Source organism: Esox lucius, chromosome 13 (genome assembly GCF_011004845.1).
Source record: "Esox lucius isolate fEsoLuc1 chromosome 13, fEsoLuc1.pri, whole genome shotgun sequence".
NCBI lineage: Eukaryota > Metazoa > Chordata > Actinopteri > Esociformes > Esocidae > Esox > Esox lucius.
This window is the reverse complement of record NC_047581.1, coordinates 19,223,361-19,244,200: the sequence shown is the minus strand read 5'-3', so window position 1 is coordinate 19,244,200 and position 20,840 is coordinate 19,223,361. Positions and strand designations below refer to the sequence as shown.

Here is a 20,840-nt window from a genome sequence, read left to right as displayed (position 1 = left end):
GTTCGGTTTAATATGCTTAATGTTTTTAAAATACTGACACACTAAAACAATTACTGTGTGTTCAAATTGGTTTTATATTGAGAAATATTTGTAAGAAAACAAAACAGAAATGTGTTTCTTGCTTAAGTATTCAACCCAAAAATGTATATTAGAGACCCAGTTCACAGCAATAACATCTTTAAGTATTTTGTTAAGTGGCTCTGCGCACATGCGAGAATGATTTTGTTACACATTTTCCTTGGCCAATGCTTGTGGACCAGGCTTTTCAAAGTGACACAGATTCTCAATGGGACTGCGATCAGGACTGACTGGGCCACTGTAGAACATTCTCCTTTTCATTCTTGGGCCACTCAAACATAATTTTTGCTTTGTGCTTAGGATGATTGTCATGCTGAAAAGTGAATTTCCTTCCATGCTTGACTTCTTAGCAGACAGAAGGTTCTCTGGCAGCATTTCTCTGTATCTTCCTTAATTTATTCTTTTTTTGAACTTTAACAAGATGCCCAGACCCTGCTGATGAAAAGCACCACACAGCAGTACACTTCCAACACCACACTTCAGTGTATGGACACTGTGTTGAGGCCTAGGCAGTTAAGTTTGTACCACACATCACTTTGGGTTTTATCCTAAAGCTTGGTCTAATCCGACCACAAACACGTAGATATAACTTTACAACTCTCTTAATTTATCCATTTCCATTAATTTATATCTAGCTTTTATAGAATGGTCTTTGGTCATCATTTTAGTTCCTATTCACAGGCTGGCTAATGATCCCTCAACACTGGGATTCTAATCCAGAAAATGAGACAGTAACTTAATTAGGACAAGGGTAAGATGAGTGACCTTGTTAGGGCAATTTATGTAATCTATGTAAACGAAGACTTTCCAAAAAATTAAGAGACCACTGCACCTTTTTCTTTCCTTTCCAAAAAAAGTTGAAAAGGAAAGTTTTGAGTGAGGAACCGAAGCATTCAATTTGCAGTGGTCTCTCAATTTGAACCCTTCTGGTCCTCACTCAAAACCTTCCTTTTTAACCTTCTTGGAAAGAAAAAAGGTTCAGTGGTCTACATTTTTCCTGGATATGTAAATATACAAAAAAATAAAAGGGATTAGAAAACCTTTGCAAAGCACTGTATTTATTTTCCTGTGCCTCCTAAGGCCAAAAAATGCTCTGTGTGATTGTGCAGGCATTAGGAACCAAACTTGAAGATATTTACATATACAGTAAGCACTGGCTGTCAGGAAGGTTTACAGCCCATCCCTCAACCAGCTGAAAAGGCATAGATCTGTTATCAGATCAACGTTGTGACTTCAAACTGGCCTTATCACCCAAGTAGGCATATTCTTTATGCATTGGTATGGAATTGGGCTGTTTCCCACGTAGAAGACATTAATCCTATTCAAAGCCCACAACAAAGTTAACTAAAAACAAAAGTAACATAAGAAAGCATGTGTAGTATGAGTTGCTTTTTCTTCACCTGCAAAACTGATTGCTTCTCCTAAAAACACTATCCGCAAGCATTATCATTTTCACAGGTAGTGTTAAAATAACATGACACTGCACACTTTTTTGAAGAGCAGAACGTGACTAACATTTCTATCTACTATATTTCACTAGAACCAGCCTGGGATAATTCCCCCACATACTGGGCCCAACCAGGTGGGCTGGATCAAAGAACCACAGATGAACGAGAATATCACTAGAAAACATCTCTCTACATTCTGTTGCTACATGAGCAAAGCTGCCGAACTGGACATAGAACAACATTTGAGCAAAGGGCTCAAAGACGCCTCCCAACACATCAGTGACCTGATCCACAAAATGTATAAAAAACAAGACAGCCAGCCAGTAGAAGAGTGCAAACTTCCTATTAATGTGGAAAGTCACCATGAAATACTGATGTTTGTGAGGATGCTTCTCACTCTCTACACACAATGGTTGAGAAAATGAACATGTATAAAAGGTGTGCATGTAAAAGGCCCTTTTTATTATTTAATATATTTATCATAACCACATTTATGTAATGGACAGTCTTGCATCAACAGTGCTAATTTGGTTCTAGGTCAAATATTGACCACAATGTTTTTGAGGTTATCATTTGATAGTCATTCAGGAAAATTAGCAATCACTGGAAAGGCCAGACATTGTACCTAATGCATAAAATGTAACATGCATTAAAAATACTATATTTCATCAAGCAATTTTTGTCTTGCTGTGAATCCTGTCAAAGTCCTAGACGTGTGAAATTAGCATTCAGGAATGCAAGGAAGAAGACTGAAGTTAGCCAAAACACAGTAGAACAGAAACACAGAAACCATGTAAGAAAAAAATTTATTTACTTTGTAGAGCAAGAAAATATTTACAATAGACAAACTAAAAGACAAATTAATCTCATTGATGACATTTTCCCATTCATAATTTAAACTGTCACGATTCTTGACAGAGAAATATTGAAAACTAAAAGTAATCTTGAAATGAAATCAGGTTGTGCCCTTTTGAAGTTGTTGCATAGTCCCAAATCCCTTTGAATCTAGCAGAACTAAAAACTTTGATCGAAATGATACTGTTGTGCAAATTACACTGTTGTGAGCCCACATAAATGCTGTCTGATGTGGGTATTATTGTACATGTGGGGCTCAAAATTGTGTTCAGTAACAATAATAAAGTCCCCTGTCAAAGGGTAAAGAGGACTCAAAGAAAGGGGCAAACAATCAGATTATCACATTTACTGAGACATGTAAAGCCCATAGAATTCATAGTAAACATGTGTGTCAAAGTAATAAATACAACAAAGCAATCAATAACATTAGCTTGCCTGAGGAGTGTCAAAAACACAAAAGTTCTGGACATATGGTGTGAAAACTAATTCTTCAAAATATCATGGCGCAACAGAGTTAAGTTACAGCAATAAAGTATATCCATGTGCAATGCTTACGAAGAGAAGACTGAAATTAAATAGCTTATGGCGTTTACATTAGACAAACAAGATTTTAACTATGAAAGATATGCATATTTGAAAGGAGAACGTAACGCTGCTACAAGCATACATTATCCATAAATGAGAACGACAGCAGCGCAGGCTGCAGCTCATGATGCTGAATCATGCAAGTGCAGCAAATGCTTCACATCTGTCCATGGCATTGTCCTCAGACCACTCAGGTTTTATAAGGCTGCATCCCTGGGGCGAAAGAGTAACACTTATGTGGATAGACTTTGGCTAACCATCAGCTGAGAATAACGGCCAAACCCCAAGAAAAGGGTAGAATCCCTAGACGCCTGGCCACACATGACCGGAAGTTCCTTCCTCACACTGGGCGGCAGGGAGACAGCTGCACAATGGTGTCACCACACCAGAAAACTAGAGCAAGTGGTTACTGTTGAAGGCTTTCATGGTATTCAAAAAATATTGCCAAACACTGCTAGGTTTTTGGTTTGTTTATAGCAGTGGATCCATACACATCATCACTCAACCGAAAACAAGAATAGAAATAGCAGAATCTCAGGATACTTGAAGAGATATTTCCCTTTTAAGACACTTCACAGGCTGTAAAAATAATGTATACCTTAAAATAATAATTTAAGAGCTGAATAAAAACTAAACAAAAAATTTGCAAGCACGAGAAATCAACTCTGGTTCAATGTTATTGGCCATCCCAAGTGTGCCTTAAAACCTTTACATTTAGCTATAAAGGAAAAACTTATCGCAGTGTTCAACATATCCTGTAAAAGTTATTGTACTGTTTGTGTTTATCATGTGAAGTAATGCAATGAGCTTGGGTTTTAGACCACTTCGCTCAGCAGGTATGTAGTAGTGAGAGGTCAGTGAGCAGGACATAGTTATGAAATAAAAACACATTAAAACCTCATGTCTTGTTCTGTATGAAATTGTAATTAGAGCTGGGTAGTTTCCTTTCTAAATGTCATCTCAGCACCAAACTAAAAACAATGAACTTTTTATTCTGAATTGTGAACAGTGCCTTAGACATTCACTGATAGTTAGGCAGCCTCTATTGCTCTTGAAGGTCAGTGCACCAGAACAGTTGTTACATTGCCTGTACGCATATCAATAAAGTTCTTTCAATGTTGGTATTCATATGTTATTAGAATGAAAATAAAGCTCAGAAAGCTACCACACCGACACTCCCCCTTTAATGTAAGAGGGAGACAATCTAATGTAAACCAAAGTAAACCAGACGTATGGTGAGTTCGAGACAACTGGGAACTCAGAAAAAAGGTGATCAAACATTAGTGGCCTTCAGGGTTGGAAAGTCAAAAGTCAGAGGATGTTGCCCAAGGTGTTCTACTTTGAGTTGGATGACCATTAAAAATAATTTGAGGAGTCGTCTGTTTCTTTTTTCCAGTATTGACAGTTATCTTCACTTGCCAGAAAGATTTCCAATTTCCAGGTTGCAGCAGTAGGCCTACTTTTTGTCAGATGTTTGATAAATCAGATCATCCAATCATTTCAGATATGACAGAAAGACCAGTTAGAAAGATGTATGATTATATGGTGAAAACAAGTTATGAAATCCGAAAATTTCTGCCCTCAAACAACTTTAACTTCCAAAGCACCAGTTTGCGAATAGTCTATGTTTTTTAATGAACTTTCTGGTTTATCTTTGAACAGGTTAAAAAGCTACCCAGAAACTGACTGGTAATGTTTGCGCAAAAAGGTTAATGCTAAATTCATCAAGAAACAAAAAGAAAGTCTCCAGTCTGTTTAGAGCTGGTTGGAGGAAAGCAAAAGATACGTCAAGCATGGTGCTTTATCTCGCCAGTCCATGATTAAATTGTATTCAGTTTGACTTGCCATAAATGAAACATCTCAACTGTGCATTGTTTTTAAATAAATAGAAATCCACTTTAATTCACAAATTATTTCTGATTATAGAAAGGCATCTAGATTAAATTAGTTTTTCTCAAATGTCACTTCAGAGAAAGAAAAAACTATGTGGCTTAGGTTGGACTAGTGGCACAAAAATGCATAATATCACAACCAAAAACAATATTCATTAGAACAGATCCTAATCTCACTGATCCACAAAGAAATCTTGATGTTTGTTCGGTCAAATGCCAATTTCATAGAGATCTTTGATTTGCTGTAAGACTCGCTCGGTAGGAAAAATCTTTAAATTCTGCCATTTTCAACACTGAACTGAATGCATTTATTTTCATTAAAAAGTAATCATGAGTTTTTTTTCCCTCCTGAAACTAATCTTATTTCAGTATTTTTTGCCGGTAATGTAAATGATTACAGAACAGTTTTATTATAACTCAGATAGCACGTAATTCATCACATGAAATATGTTACTCCCCAACCCTGAAGGTGATAGATGGAAAACCACTGTAGATTAAGGCAAACGAGTGCTGGTGCTGTTCCATCCTGTCATATACTGTGGAAGAGATCCTCAGCGGAGTGCTCTAACTGGGGGTACTCCAGTATAACCACGCCCACCACATGACTCAGTCTTCTCCTAGGGTGCGGCTAGGAGTCTGCAGAGTGCCTGTGGGTGTTGTTGGCAGCCTGGGTGGCTTCCTCTGGCAGCAGGGAGGGATCGGTAAGGATGGATGTGCTTGTGCTGAGCTGTCGAAGAGTGCTCAGTACCACTGACAACAGAAAGACCAGTCAGCTGTACAGTCATCAAAGGTAACATGTTGTGCGACAAATGAAGTTGAAAACACTTTCTCCATAAACCCAATTATAAAACATCACAGAAGAATCTAACAAGCCCAAGTAGGGCTTCAGAATGCACATCTGACTCTTGCTCAGTATACTAATCACACATTAGTAGTATAACCCAGTCAAATGAAACCATCTCCGGTGATATTAATCTGTGACGTCAACCACCCTCCGCATCATCACATCCCCTCTCAGGCATTGAGACACCAAGGGGCAGAGAGGGGATGTTATTTCAACAACTTAAGTAAAAGGAAAAAGATTGTGTGTGATAGCTTGTATGAGCCCATGACAAGACAAGAAGGAAAATCTTACCTTACAAGCAAAATGGGGGTGTAATGGTGTGTCAAACATTCTTAAAAAAAAAAAGCTTTGGGCTTCCAAGCTCACACCTACACATACAGTCATTCAAGTAAAATAGCATAACGTATTCAGTAACGGAAATATTACCCAGCTGATCCTTCCCTATTCACCTCCTCGTCTTTGTACTACTGACACGACAGAAAAACTACGGAGCATTTTGAAAATGATTCATGAGAAATTACATTGTGTGTGCATGGCTCTAAATAAAAAAAATATATTAGTAGCACCGTTGCTACCGGATATCTGCAAGTTTACACTACAAAATAACTTAGCGTCTTCTCTTCAAAATATTTTGCCCCACTTCAGAGCCCTGTGTGATTGAGACAGTGACAGGAGGCGTTTACTCACTGGGCCTCAACACAGGCAGTGAACAGTGGCGATCCAGCCATTGCAGTGTGGTCTCACACAACTCTCCTTTACTTGTGGTGGAAACCGCCCCGTTGAAGGACTCAAACAGGGGCTTAATGATGATGCTGAACTGAGAATGTGGGTCAAAGGTGAAACCAACACCATTGAGGGAACAGTCATTTCAGAAGACATGACATTGGAGAAACACCTGAAATCTGAGGCCAACTGGAAAAACTTTTTCAACCGTCACAAATTACAGCTTATGTGCTGATAAGGAATTAAATCCAGCAATTTGTCTACAACATATTAGAAGTATTAGAACCCATCTAAACCTACCAGTATTATATTAAAAGCAACCTTCTGAACCATATCATCATGAAGACAGTCATGGGTAAGAAAGGATACAATCCAAAACTTCCAGTTCTGAAGTGTGCGGCTCTTCACATACTCATCAAACTTCTCCCTCATGTAGTCAAAGCGATGGCGTGTAATGGGCACCCCTGTAGCAGGCAGCAGCTCCTGACACACACTAAGACACCGCGATGACACACAGACCACATGACTACACGGTATCAACACAGAGTGGAGTACCAGTACTCATTGGCCCCAACCCTGGCGCCCCAACTCGTGTACTCGATGGAGACACATAACAGGTAACATTGAGAGTACATACTTTATGGAGGCATTGAGCTCCTCAATCTCTTCCCGTAGCCTTTTGGTCTCCTCCTGCATCTGCTGTCTCTCCTGCTGCAGCTTCCCAATGTACTCTACAGTCTTTTGCAGGGTTGCTGCGTTACTGATCTGGTCTCAGACACAACAAAAAATAAATGTGAACCCTTTTTACTTTTTCACTGAAAGCTATAGGCTACACATGCAGGCTCATTGAACAACATTGTTTTCCATATTTTCTAACTAAAATATACACTACAGCTATTTGCACTCTGCACTTTAAAATTCCAGAATATGTATGTACTACAATTCTGAACGTCTTCAAATAAATAATCTGGAAGATGTTTGTGGGATAACTTAACAGAGTTTTAATAGCTTTACATTGGACTGTGACTTGAGAGTGGGAACCATGCTACACAGCGTTTTAAACCCAATGTTGATGTTAAAGCGCCTCTTCTGTTCAGCAGATATATGGGTCCCCCTACGGCTCTGGAACAGACAGGGAGAGAAGACATGTCACTGGGATGAGAGTCTGCAACGCTTCAACATCAGGGATCAACACTGGACATGCTTGAAAATGATCCCACGCACACAAAGGTATCGTGCAAAAGTACTCAAAGACCTGACCAATATGCTGCTTGCATAATTCAACACTGATATATTAATATTTGGTAGAGGCATCTTTTGCTGTAGCACGTTTTAGGTATTTTAGGGTAAGTGTACACCAGCCTTGCCAATATGGCCACAGACTGTCATAGGATCAGGGGCCTCGATCATCAACATTATGTAGAAAATATCAAAAATGTGCACTTATGAGCAGAATTTAGAACAGTCATATACATTCGAAAAAGAAATATTTATCAAACGATCCTACCACCACATCGGTAGGAGACACTAATTGCAGCCAAAAGGTGTGGGAAATTGACCTTTAATTGCCATTTTCACCTGTGTGTCACCTTGTGTGTCTGTAACCAGGCCAAACAGTTAGGTATACTTTTGATCAGGGCCATTTGGGTGATTCGGTTATCATTATGATTTAAAAAGGAGCCAAACAACTGTGTGATAATAAATGGCCTTCATATGATCACTATCCCTAAATAAAAGACATATTTTGCATGATCAGTCTTATGTTGCCAGGGTATGCAGGGTACGCCTCTGTATCTACAAAGATGTAGATATTCCCTTAAAAATCAGCCGTTTCCCGCTACATTAGTCATTTATAATATTAACAATGTCGACACTGTATTTCTGATCAATTTGATGTTATTTTAACAAAAAAACTTGCTTTCTAAGAGAGCCCAAACTTTTTGAATGGTAGTGTATATAGTGAGGGTGGGCTGTTGTTACCTGGTTGGACTCAGTCTTGGAGAGGGCTGTGCTGCTGCTGAGGGGAGACTGAGGACTGGGGACCTGCTCTGACCCGCACGGGGAACCTTGACCTGAGCTATGCCCCTCATTCCCTGTGAGACACAGACAGCCCGCACAAAAACATTAACACAAAAAACCGTAACACCCTGCTATGCCAGAACCCAAATGCACCTGGAAAACAATTCACTAAATGTTTTATTTAAGTACTGTAAACATTCTAAAATAAGGTACATTCCATATGCTTACCTTACCACATCTTTTACGAATACATTCCCATGCCACATTGTTTAAGCAACCTTACCATGCCACATGCTCTTACCCATACTTTACCATGCCACATGCTCTTACCCATACTTTACCATACCACATGCTCTTACCCATACTTTACCATACCACATGCTCTTACCCATACTTTACCATGCCACATGCTCTTACCCATACTTTACCATGCCACATGCTCTTACCCATACTTTACCATGCCACATGCTCTTACCCATACTTTACCATACCACATGCTCTTACCCATACTTTACCATACCACATGCTCTTACCCATACTTTACAATACCACATGCTCTTACCCATACTTTACAATACCACATGCTCTTACCCATACTTTACCATGGCACCTGCTCTTAACCATACTTTACCATGCCACATGCTATATACTTTACCATGCCACATATTATACTCATACATAAAAAATTAACATCAATGGCTTATATAATTAGGTAATACCTGCCACTTCACTGCACATACACAAAAGAGAAAAGGGCCAGGTGTATGTTAATCTCACCAGTGCCTGTGGGGGGGGGTTGTTTTTTGCGTCTCGAAGAGTAGGTCTCCTCTTTAGGGATAATTAGCTGGGGAGACTTCTGGGTCTGTGGAAGGATGTGAAATCCAGGAGCAATAACCATGCCAGTTGAGGGAACCATGTCTGCTTTAAGTGGAGTTGGAGTAACTATCACTGCGCTGGTGTGGCCTGGGAATGGGGCTGAGACAACACAACATTACCAACCAGGACCTCTGACAATGTTCACAGGATTAATGCTGATTTACTTTAATAGCTGATATTGAGCACTGATGTCAGTGATATCTTCTAGGCTCATTTGGTTTGAAAGCCTGAAAATATTGGCCGCATATTATGGACCGATTATACAGTAATAACTATAACATGATAGAGAGTGGCACCACCTTGTGGTGATATTACAAAATGGGACAGCTCTCTGTAGGCGCGCTAAATCCCACAGTAAATAAAAACATATAGATCGGTTTTTCCTTTTCGCACAGGCTGACTCACCGGTTAGGATAAGATGAGACGAGGGGACGGGGTTGGCAGGAACGATCCTTTGCACATGGCGCGTCTTTTTGTTGGAGCAAGAGGGCTGGATGGGTCTTGGCAGGGCAAAAGTCAGGGGGTGTTGAAGGGGGGCGGCAGGTGAGGGCGACTGTGGCCCAAGGAGCGCTGTTGGAGGCGCCCGGGTTAGGGCGCTAAACTCGGAGCCCTGACTAAACACGATGGCCTCGCTGGGTGTACACGGGGAGGAGGGCGTTTGTGCATTCACAGACGGTGGTGGGGAAGCGTCCAGGCTTGTGGTTTCGTCCAGGGGTGAGGTGGCTATTTTTGTTGCCTTGTCAGCACCCTGGCAGGGCTGACTGTGCGGCAGGATGGGAGGTGCTGAGGGCTGCATGTGGGAAGAGCTGCCTGCCTGAACACTAGGTGGCACAGGCCCTGAGAACAGGGGCATGTAGTTCTGCATGTAAGACGAGGCATCACTGGGTTCACTGGCCTGACTGTCAATATGGGAGGAGACGGACAAAGGGACGGGCGCGGCGATGAGTCTGTGGTCAAGACTGTGTTCAGCAGAGAGGTGCATGGAGGAGAGTAGCTGTCCCTGTCGAGTCGTACAGACAGGGGAAAAGTTGGTAAATGTATCCATGAACAGTGTTGCACATTTTAAATTGAACTGTTGTCATTCAGCAGACGCTTTAATCCATGCTGTTTTACAGAAACAATTAGGGTTAACTGTCAGCTTTTTCATATTGCCGGCTCTGGGATTTGAAACAGGGATATTTGGGTTCGCTGACAGATGCTCCACTAAGCTATCTGCTGCCCCATCTTTACCATCTTACTAGCAGATAACAGAAAGCAGGTGCATGTTAGGTTTGTTGTGATATAGGGGAGGTTAACAGAGGCCTGAGTGTGGGGTTTACCTGGGACTGAGAGCTGATGCTGGGTGGAGGAGTGACAGGAGTGGCAGTGAGGGAAACAGAGGGGAAGATAGGCTGACGGAGGCTGTGAAATAAGTCTGGGAGAAAAGTCTCTAGGTAAGTTACAATTAGTGGAAAATCCACTAAACTGTAGACACACGTGAAAGTGAGATTATTTCATCTCTCAACATATAGCACAGCACATTACCTTGTAATGGCTCAAAGGAGTCCATGAAGTCCAGGTTGGGCTGTAAGGGGATGAGTCCAGGCTGGATCATGTCTGCGTTCCCTGCATGAGCTATTGAAGACGTGGATGAAGTGGGCAAAAGACATCTGGTTGGGGGAAGGCTATGGTCTGACCTGCGTGCTGTCTGGATTTTGATGTTTGCGACGGGACCTTACCTATCTCTCTGGGATTGGGCCAGGCCAAGTGCTGATGAGAGGCCAGTGTGGAGAAGAGTGTGTCGGAAAACTCTGACATCAGCACGTCCATGTCAAAGAGTGGGTCCATCTCCATGGGGACAGGCGATTCACGGCTCTTACGAGCAACACGGCGTCCTGCCATTTCATCATCCTGACAAATGGACACACGGAAGGTGTCTGGAAAGACCTCCCCAAACAGCGAAAACTGCTCTTCCGGCCCCTTAGGGTGTTCAAAATGCAGCCAGCCAACCAGTTAGTAAAAGAGAAACATGCAGTGCACATATTGCACAGCAGCAGTCAACAACAGTCAGGCGGAAGGGGGGGGGGGCTGCATTACTAAAATCACCAGGAATTTGGAATTTGTACTCCAGGAGACGTTGTGATCATGTCTCAATATAATAAATGTAAGAAACTGCTACTTTCAAATACAATATTTTTGTAGAATCCTACTTTTTTGATAGACAATTATGTCCTGGCACCCTTTCCAGCCACTTCATCTAGTTGCTTACCCCTGCTGCACAGCCTATCAGTTATAAAGTCAATCCATTTAAAAGAGAAAGATAAAAAAATAGGAAACACTCAAGCATACTCAAATTGACTCGAATTAGTTCTTTTGGTTAGTTACAGGTCTCAGAACATAGACAGAGCAGGAAGTATTTGTATAATTAAAGAAGACCCATTATGGCCTACTTTGGGTCGCAAAGCTACTTTAGTTAACTCTAATCAAAATGTAGTTTTTTTTGCCATCGACACACAATCCTGCATAATGACAAAGCAAAAACAAATATGCCAGTTTACTGAAAAATAAAAACAGAATCTCACAAGAACACAAGTATTCAGACCCTTGTTATGACACCCCAAATGTAGCTATGAGGCCCCCTGTGTCCTTTCATCATTCCTGAGATTTAAAACATGATTGAAATACATCTGTGGCAAATTCAATTGACAGGAAATGCATACACCCGTCTATATAAGGTTCCCCACTTCACAATGCATATCAGCATGCAAAACCAAGCCTTCGCAGAGATAATGGAAATGGCCAGAAGGACAACCATCTCTGACTCAATGCTAGACTCCATCTACCCTTTACTGTTGAGTGGCTAGATGGACGCCACTCCAGTGTAAAATGCATATGACATGCCATCTGAATGAGAGCAAAAACAAACTATCAGGTCTGAATACCAAGCGCTATGCCTGACGAAAACAGCTCCTCACCTGGCTAATTCCAACATGCTATTTAGAAGCTTTTCAGTGGCAAAGGTGTTTCTGCCAAGTACTTAATAAAGGCTTTCAATACTTATGTACTTGAAATGTTACTTTATTTTCAATAAATTGGGCCTAAAATACATTTAGCTTTTTTGTTATGGGCTATTGTTTGTAGATCAATGGCAAAAATGTTTTTCCATCAATAATAAATGAAGCCTATAACAACAAAATCTGTAGAAAGTGAAGGGGTCTGAATACTTTCCAAAGGCACGGTGTACAAATAAAACACCAATCAGGACTGGAGTTGAGACCTGGGCTACCAGACGCCTTGTGATAGACTGCAAAAAAATAAATCTTGAAAGAGAGATGTTTCCATTTGCTCATACTCTGCAACCCTTGTTCTCAAAAAAACATAAAACAACTTCCTTACCCAAACAATAGTCTATTATTTAGGTTTTAATCTAATACCCTTTTATGACATAGAATATCAATACACTATACTGTCGATAGTGGCAAATGATAACCTTTCAGACAATTAAAGAGGCACATCAGAGGCAGTTGTACCCCTCAGCCAAGAAAGTTCTGTTCTGGCATAGAATGTTTAGTTTGGTTTCACTGAAAACTGTGAACATTGCAGATTGATTTGCAACGTGATTTTTATTGAGTTAGCAAAATGCATTGTATTTCTTAAGGTAGCAAGATGCATTGTATTTCTAAAACATACTTTTGAATGGTCTGCACCCAGGCATAGGACAGGTAGGCTGGGCAAATGCAGTTCAAAGTTTAATTGGCAGTTATGGTGTCCTAGTAATGGATGTTAGTCCCGGTGTATATGCAAAATGTATCTACAGTCTAGGGAAATGCCGTTATTGTGGTGGTTCAAAACCTTCTTCAGAGACATTTTTGTCTGCATTTAAAAACTGTAGTATGCCCTTACAGACATACAACTGTGCTGTAACCAAAGTGCTTCTGATGTGTCTCAGTCCACATCTTAAAAAGGTTAAAACTTTGACTCACACTACTTTATTTCCTAATTTAAATAGAAGCAGCACTGCAAAAAAGAATTATAATACACACCTTGAGAAGACTTGAAAGATCATCATCCTTGTGCTTCTGTAACTGTGACAAATTGCAAAATCAATGTAAACTGGAAGATTAATTAAAGGAATGTATAAGATGGAGTTAAGCAGACCATAGTAAATGTAGGATATTCATCAACTATGTGCCACACTAGTAAAACTACTGAAAAGCACCTTAAAGCAGTAAAACATGCTTAGTTTGACTTTGATTGCAAGATGAACCAATTTAAACACTAACAAAATACTGTCCTTTACCCTTTTTTTGAAATATGTCCTCCATTTATGATACTCTCGAATTACAATTTCAATTCTTCTTTTCCAATATTTCCCCTCAGTGGCTATTGCCTATGGAAGACAAAGGGGAGGGAGGTAATGTAGGGAGAGGTTGACAGAACAGAGGAGTGGTAAGCAGTGCGGAGAAGCCAAAGTCATAGAGGGGAGTGGAACAGAGGAAAGGAATAATCATTATAATAAAGAGGGACATGATGGCGCTAAAATGATACATGTGGGATTAAAAAAAGTGATCAGAGCGATGTGTTTGGTTATTAGGTTAACGCAGCAGTATTGTCTGTATATTTTACATTAAGTTGCACTTTGGTACTAGGTAGTTACACATCAAATGTAGTAGAAACATAATGCAGTATATATACAGTTGTGGCCAGAAATACTTATACCCATTTCATCAAAATCATGTAGCTTTCTGGTTTTGATGTTTTAGAAATTTTTTTTAATAAATTGTCATTGAAATTATTGGCATCCACTCTCTACCACTGTATTTGGTTGCACATCCTTTTGCAAAAATTTCAGCCGTACCAACGTTCTTGATAGGAACAGTAAGCAACTCTAGCATTTTTTCTTTTTGGAAAAAAAAATGCTAAAATGAAAAATGTTCATTTTGTTTTTAAAGCTAAACACATTGACAGCCCTAATAAAAACAAACAAATTAAACATGGAATAACCGACACCTAATGAATGTGTAGTTACGCATTCCCTGTGATCCTACTACCCTCAAATGATTTAATTACTTAGCAATAGCTAGATAACAACAGTTGCAAATACAGGTATTACAGTGTAGATACATAGTAACAAGCAGCAACAATGGAAAGTCTTGTTGTTGATATACAATTGACTACCCTTCCATACCTCTGCCGGACGATGGTCTTCAGTGTCCATGGTCCCATCCAGAGGGGTAACAAAATGGCAGACAGGGTTCTCTCTCTTTTCCACATCTGTAGAGTGGAAGAAATTCAAGTGCTACCAATTAAGCGAAAAGAACATACAATGGTCATCCTTTAAATTTAAGCATATCAGTGCATATTAACGCTATATGTACTGCATTATGCTTCTGAAAGCAAATATCAATTTACTCAATTTGGTGCAAGTAGATATACTTCTTAGACTTCACATCGAAAGGAGATTCATGGGCCACTCAGTGGCTTACCAGAGGCAAACCTGGAACCCAAACATTTCCAGACAAATTCAGCCTAGTTGTTACTAAAACAGTGTGGTTGCAACATATAGCGAAGGCCAAAAAGTCAAGTGCAAAGCTCTTACATTGCATGTACCAGGCCCTCCAGATCGCATTGTTCAGCCTGATCTTGTCCCTCCACAGCAGCTTCAGGCCTTTGAAGTTCTTCCATTTTGGAGACACTAACTTGCCGCTGAAAGGGCAAAAGAAAACCAGCCTCTTAAAGACATTCAATTGGGTGAGGTGCAGGTTGCCAAGTAAACGTAAACAGATTTTACCCAGTTGCACACACCCATTATCCTAAGTGTAATTTACATACATAGGGCTAAGCATGACACGGTTGACACAGTGGAGACTACACCAAACATGGACTTTGCAGAGAGATTAAGGCAAAGGAAGTGGAAGTCTTGGCATGCCCTATCAATTATGAACAACTTAATTCTCAAAAAAAATCTCATCTATATGCAGTTACACATTAAGGCTTAAAAAATATATATATATATTAAATGCCTTTTCTTTAATTGCACTTAAGAGAATCTGATGTATACAATGACACAATACATAAACATAACTGCATATGCCAAAGTGGATTATACATTTTGTCTACAGTTTAAATACTGTTGTACTTCAAGCAATGCAATGATATGGTCGTGTTCACATAGAAATTTTAGCAAATGATATCACACAGTCTAGTAATAGAATCTGTTTACTATAACAGCATCAGTTGGGAAGGAGAGAGTGAAGATCCGGTGTCAAAGGACGAGAAGGAAAGGTGACATGCATCACTGGTGATCTCACTCCTGTATTCACTTGTTGCCCTAGCAGCTACACAGGAGCACACTTACAGCTCACATACGCCCAGCCTAACCAAATTCACAATTTTCTGGATTATTTTTTAAGGGAATTCTCCCCTGACTTCTCATTTTAAACTGTCCATAATAATGCAAAGCAGTTAGTGGCCTGTAGTGTTCGGATTCACCCAAAAAGGAATTTTGTCAAATGTAGCTAAAATGAAAATGAATCCCAATACAACATTATGGATGTTACATTGCTTGTCCCTGTCACTCTCCAAAACCATTTAAAAAAAAAAAAGTTAAACATACAAACAAAAACCCCAAAACTTGATGTGCTCTATATTGTTTCCTTGATATCATCCTAACTAACACTGGAGGAGGACAACCATGATGTGTGTGTTAAACAGCACTTTCAACAATAAAAAAAAGCTATTAAGTATAACAGATGGAAACAGTCCCACTATGTTGTCCTGGGATTTTTCAGCCATACTAACCCCATAATGGACCTGCATATTTTCATTAAATAACCTTTGAAATGTATCAATCCATGTGCTGTACTCAACGATTAAACTATTTGTAAATAGAAATCGTTTGATTGGCCAAATGTAAATCTTTAAAGACACATTTCGAAGACATAAAAACACACATTTATTCAAACAATATTTTCAAGAATGTAGATTGTTTTGAGGTCTATTCTAGCTCTGTATGTTCTGATTGTGCTAAGCTAATCCGTGCAACAACAAATTTCAAAAGAATATCAAATTGTCAAACAAAAAAATAATACATTGATTGTTAGCAAGCTAGTTAATGTTTTGAAAAACTTTATTTATTCTTGCATTTTTTAGGTGGTAATACACATTTGTTAAAACATCTGTAGAACCTTTTTCATTTCTGCATAGTTAGAAGTAATTTTGCTTTTGCAAACTGAGCTAGCCTCATCATGACTATTCAACTAATTATTTGTGTCTGAATGAGTGCTGAAGATCTGCAATGTTTTTTAAAATATATGTTCCAAATTTTTTACAAGGGAGAATATTTATTGCTCAAAGAGTTATCAATTGTGTGGCCAAAGATGTTCTAGAAGTGCTGCATTTTTCAGCAAAGGTTGTCTAATCTTTTACCAATTTCCTGTACAATGAAGCATAAAACACTATAATCAACAAAAAAGAAAAATGTTATAAATTGGTGTCATTACTAGAAAACGAATCTGCCTTGCAAGCTTTACATGCCTACATATTTGGAGGGCGGAACAAGTGTAAAAAATAACTAGACCCAAGAGTGATGATTGAAAACCCCTAACCTTCATGTATGCAGCATTCATATTACCTTTTGTTTATCGTTAAGTTAGACAGGTGGGGTCAACAACAATAGCTAGCTTAGCTGACTGGGTAACGATGAACAATTTAGGCAAGTTTCTGGGAATGACATTTCCAAAGCACAAAATACTTTTGATTGAAGTAAAATGTGTGTTGTGCATGTTGCCAATTTTTTTTTGCATGATTACATTTCCCTTGCAAATTTGAATAGAATTTTTTTTTACATGTTATTTATTGTATCCAAACTAAATGTTATCACAAAACACTGTTAAAAGAAATATCTTTGATATGCCCCACCTTGTTGAAGAAGTTAGCTGAATTCAGTTAGCTGAACTCCCAGCACAACTCATACGTTTTACTTTCACTTTTGGTTAATTAGCTGTATTTAAAAAATATAAGCAATTTAGATGGCATAATTATAATACCTGTGCAGAAATTGAAATTTGCTTAAATGATAATTGGCTGCTCGTTAGAGGAGAAAGAGGGAGGATGACATTTTCCATTTGCTAAGTGCGCCTTTTGATTACATACACTACTGTTAAAAAGTTTTTTTGTTATGTCCTTATTTACCATGGAAATATACATGTAATGAGTTTCAATAGGAAATATAGCAAGACGAATAGAAAATAGTAATTGAATGGTCAGAAATAATGATTCTCAATTGAAATAATAACATCCTTCAAACTTTGCTTTCCTCAGAGTCCTCCATTTACAGCAATTACAGCCTTACAGACCTATAGCATTCTAGTTGTCAATTTGTTGAGGTACTCTGAAGAGATTTTACCCCATGTGTCCTGAAGCACCTCCCACAAGTTAGACTGGCTTGATGGGCACATCTGATATACCATACAGTCAAGCTTTTCCCACAAACGGCTTAATAGGGTTGAGATCTGGCAACTGCACAAGCCACTCCATTAGACAGAATACTTCTTCCCTAAATAGTTCTTGCATAGTTTGGAGCTGCGCTTTGGGTCCCTGTCCTGTTGTTTGAAGAAATTGGCTCTAACCAAGCGCCATCCCCAGGGTATGGCATGGCTTTGCAAAGTGAGCGACACTGTAGCTTTCATTATTTAAGATCCCTTTAATAGTGTACAAATCTGCCACCTTACCACCACCAAAGCACCCCTAGACAATCCCATTGCCTCCACCATGCTTGACAGATGACGTCAAGCACTCCTCCAGCATTTTTTTAATTTGGTCTGTGAGATAAGAATGTTCATCTTGGTGATCCGAACACCAACCCTTTTACTGTCTTTCTATAACACTTCTCCAACCTAACTATGTCCAGTGTCTGTTCTTTTGCCCATCTCAATGTTTTCTTTTTATTGGCCAGCCAGAGTTTTGGCTTTTTCTTTGCAACTCTGCCTAGAAGGCCAGCAACATGAACTTGCTTCTACACTGTTAACATTGAGACACACTGTTTAGCCTTACAGCTTCCTATGTTTTTATTTTATTATGTTGTTTTGATGTTTTCATTTGAGTATTTGCTTTTATGCTATTGTATTTTTATATTTTATATCATTGGAACTGGTGGTTGCTGATAATGGGCCTCTAGATATCCCATTTAAATAGTAGCAGTTTCCAGCTACAATAGTCATTTACAACATTAACAATGTCTACACTGTATTTATGATCAATGTGATGTTATTTTAAATGGACAGAAAATTATATTTTCTTTTAAAAACAAGGACATTTCTAAATGACCTCAAACTTTGAAATAAATTTCTATTGAAGGATGCACCTTAGTATACACCAACATTTCTGGTGAGTTAACGATGTGAAACCCTGTCATTCCACAATAACTGAATACACATTTTTTTTAGACGTTTTCTGACACTCCAATGCAAAAATTCAACACCTATCCATGTAAACATACACCCAAGTCCATTTATGATCAACACGTGCTGATTCTGACTTTAAGGACCTTAAGAAACAAGAACAAACTGGAAATTGATACTAATGTTTTTGGATGTTCAAGTTGCCTCTTGAAAAACCTCTGTAAAACTTTTTATAGACATTTTGTCTCGTGACCTCAGTGTGGGTTTTGCTCCAGTAACACATAGGAAAAGGAATTGATACCCCAACTTGCACTTAGCTTAGAAAACAAAACGACATTTAACTAGCTGTAATTAGGTAACGTAAACTAAGTATGGAAACCCATTAAAACCTAGAAAACACCAAAACCATATTTAAAAAAATTAAGTCCAAGATGTAGCCTGCCTGTAACGCTTTGACAGTAGGCCTATAACTACAGTAGCTGTTTAGCTAGGAAACTTTACACTTGTAAATGATTGCAAAAAGCAAAACAAGACACAAACCTGTATGCAAGAGTCATGCATTCGAAAAGTTTTGTCAACGACGCGTCAATGGAGAGATGTGATGTACTTGTCTTCCCGAAGTGATAAGTTCTACAGGTTTGTTTGTTGACAGTGTCGAAGTCGTAACCTTTTTTTGGTGGGTGTTCAATGTGCGGCGAGGACACCATGAAGTGACCGCTGTGGATTATCTGAGAGTCGCGTCCATCCGACTTCCTGAAGCCCAGATGAGATTCCTCGGTGTCCGAATCATCGTCCTGCTCCTGTTTGATACTCACTCGGGGCCGTCGGTATTGTCGTTCTTCACTGGTGGTGGCCATGTCTTCTTAGCTAGCTAGTTATCTGGCTTTTAATTTGGACTTCTTTGCTAGTTCTCATAACTAGTTAGCGAACTTGTTTGCTAGCGAGCAAAAGCAAAAATTATTACTATTCATACATTATACTTAATTTTATAAGTTTCGAATACATCATTTACCAGCTTTGTTCTACCTCTTATTTAAAAAGAGCCGATGAACTGAACTGTCTGACAGTCTTCACCATGTTATTTTACCAGCTAGCTAGCTAGCTAGCACTACGTAGCTAACAACGAACAAAAGTGTTACAGCCTATTCAGTGAATGTAGCTAAAGGGCCTAAGCTAGCTATTTTGGCTGACCAACCAAAGACACCAACCGTTGCTCCGTCATGCCTGCGAACGTGATTGGCTGGATCATCACAGAAACACTCAAGTAACCCTCCACCAAAACAGCAGGCTCAAAATAACTAGCGTAGTACTACTAGGGTGTTTCGTTCTCCACTGGAAATGGTTAAGGACTGTCTTAACGACCACAGGGCAGTCAATAAGTATTTGGACATTGACTTTTTGGGGGACTCCATAGTCTTATACGGATTTGAAATAATACAATGACCACGGGATGATAATACCGAATGTCAGATGAACCATTTTTAAATAAGAACACATTTTGTGGTCCCTAATTTAAGGGCACCAAAAGTATTCAGACAAGTGTCAGTGCAAGTCACAGCCATCATAATGCAGGTAAACCAGAAACAAATCAGATACATAGCCAACACATTAGGTGTGCCGAAATCAATTGGTAGGTAAATTAAGAAAAACACTGGTTAGCGTAGCAATTCCAAATCAATCAATCAATCAATCAAAATTTATTTATAAAGCGCTTTTTACAACAGCAGTTGTCACAAAGTGCTTTACAGAGACACCCGGCCTTAAACCCCAAGGAGCAAACAACAGGCTAGGAAAAACTCCCTAAGAAGGTCGAATTTTAGGAAGAAACCTAGAGAGGACCCAGGCTCAGAGGGGTGACCAGTCCTCTTCTGGCTGTGCCGGGTGAGATATTAAGAGTCCAATTGGAATAATAAATAAATTTCTCTTGGCTAAATCCAGAGTATATTTGATTTTAGACTAGGTCAGAAGTATGACCAGGTGGACAAGGACAGGAACAGCAATGGTCCCCCCAAACCAGGTAATCCGCAGGTGTGGACCAGGACCTCATCTCCTTCTAAAATTTAAAATTGGAGAAGACTGGGAAAATTCAGAGTTGTCCATTGCAGTCTTTAATTATTTGACAATTTTTAGGTTTAGAGTG

At 39.3% G+C, this 20,840-nt stretch overlaps 1 protein-coding gene across 3 annotated transcripts; it reads right to left on the bottom strand.

The window, feature by feature from the left end:
* Nucleotides 1-5,183: 5,183 nt before the first annotated feature.
* On the bottom strand, nucleotides 5,184-19,914 carry mlxip (MLX interacting protein). Of its 3 annotated transcripts, none has more exons than XM_034296490.1 (15): nucleotides 19,241-19,914; nucleotides 14,899-15,005; nucleotides 14,488-14,573; nucleotides 13,600-13,689; nucleotides 13,343-13,384; nucleotides 11,039-11,279; nucleotides 10,845-10,934; nucleotides 10,640-10,734; nucleotides 9,726-10,320; nucleotides 9,222-9,407; nucleotides 8,406-8,518; nucleotides 7,440-7,547; nucleotides 7,063-7,190; nucleotides 6,795-6,918; nucleotides 5,184-6,519 (listed from the first exon to the last, which is right to left on the bottom strand). In XM_034296490.1, exons 1-15 carry the CDS (start codon nucleotides 19,555-19,557, stop codon nucleotides 6,382-6,384), a joined length of 2,460 nt encoding a protein of 819 aa, XP_034152381.1. In that variant the 5' UTR covers nucleotides 19,558-19,914; the 3' UTR covers nucleotides 5,184-6,381. The 3 variants fall into 3 exon arrangements, with proteins under 3 accessions (XP_034152381.1, XP_034152379.1, XP_034152380.1); XM_034296488.1 differs by having other exon boundaries at nucleotides 9,222-9,419; nucleotides 19,241-19,912; XM_034296489.1 differs by having other exon boundaries at nucleotides 9,222-9,419; nucleotides 13,343-13,378; nucleotides 19,241-19,912.
* Nucleotides 19,915-20,840: the final 926 nt, after the last annotated feature.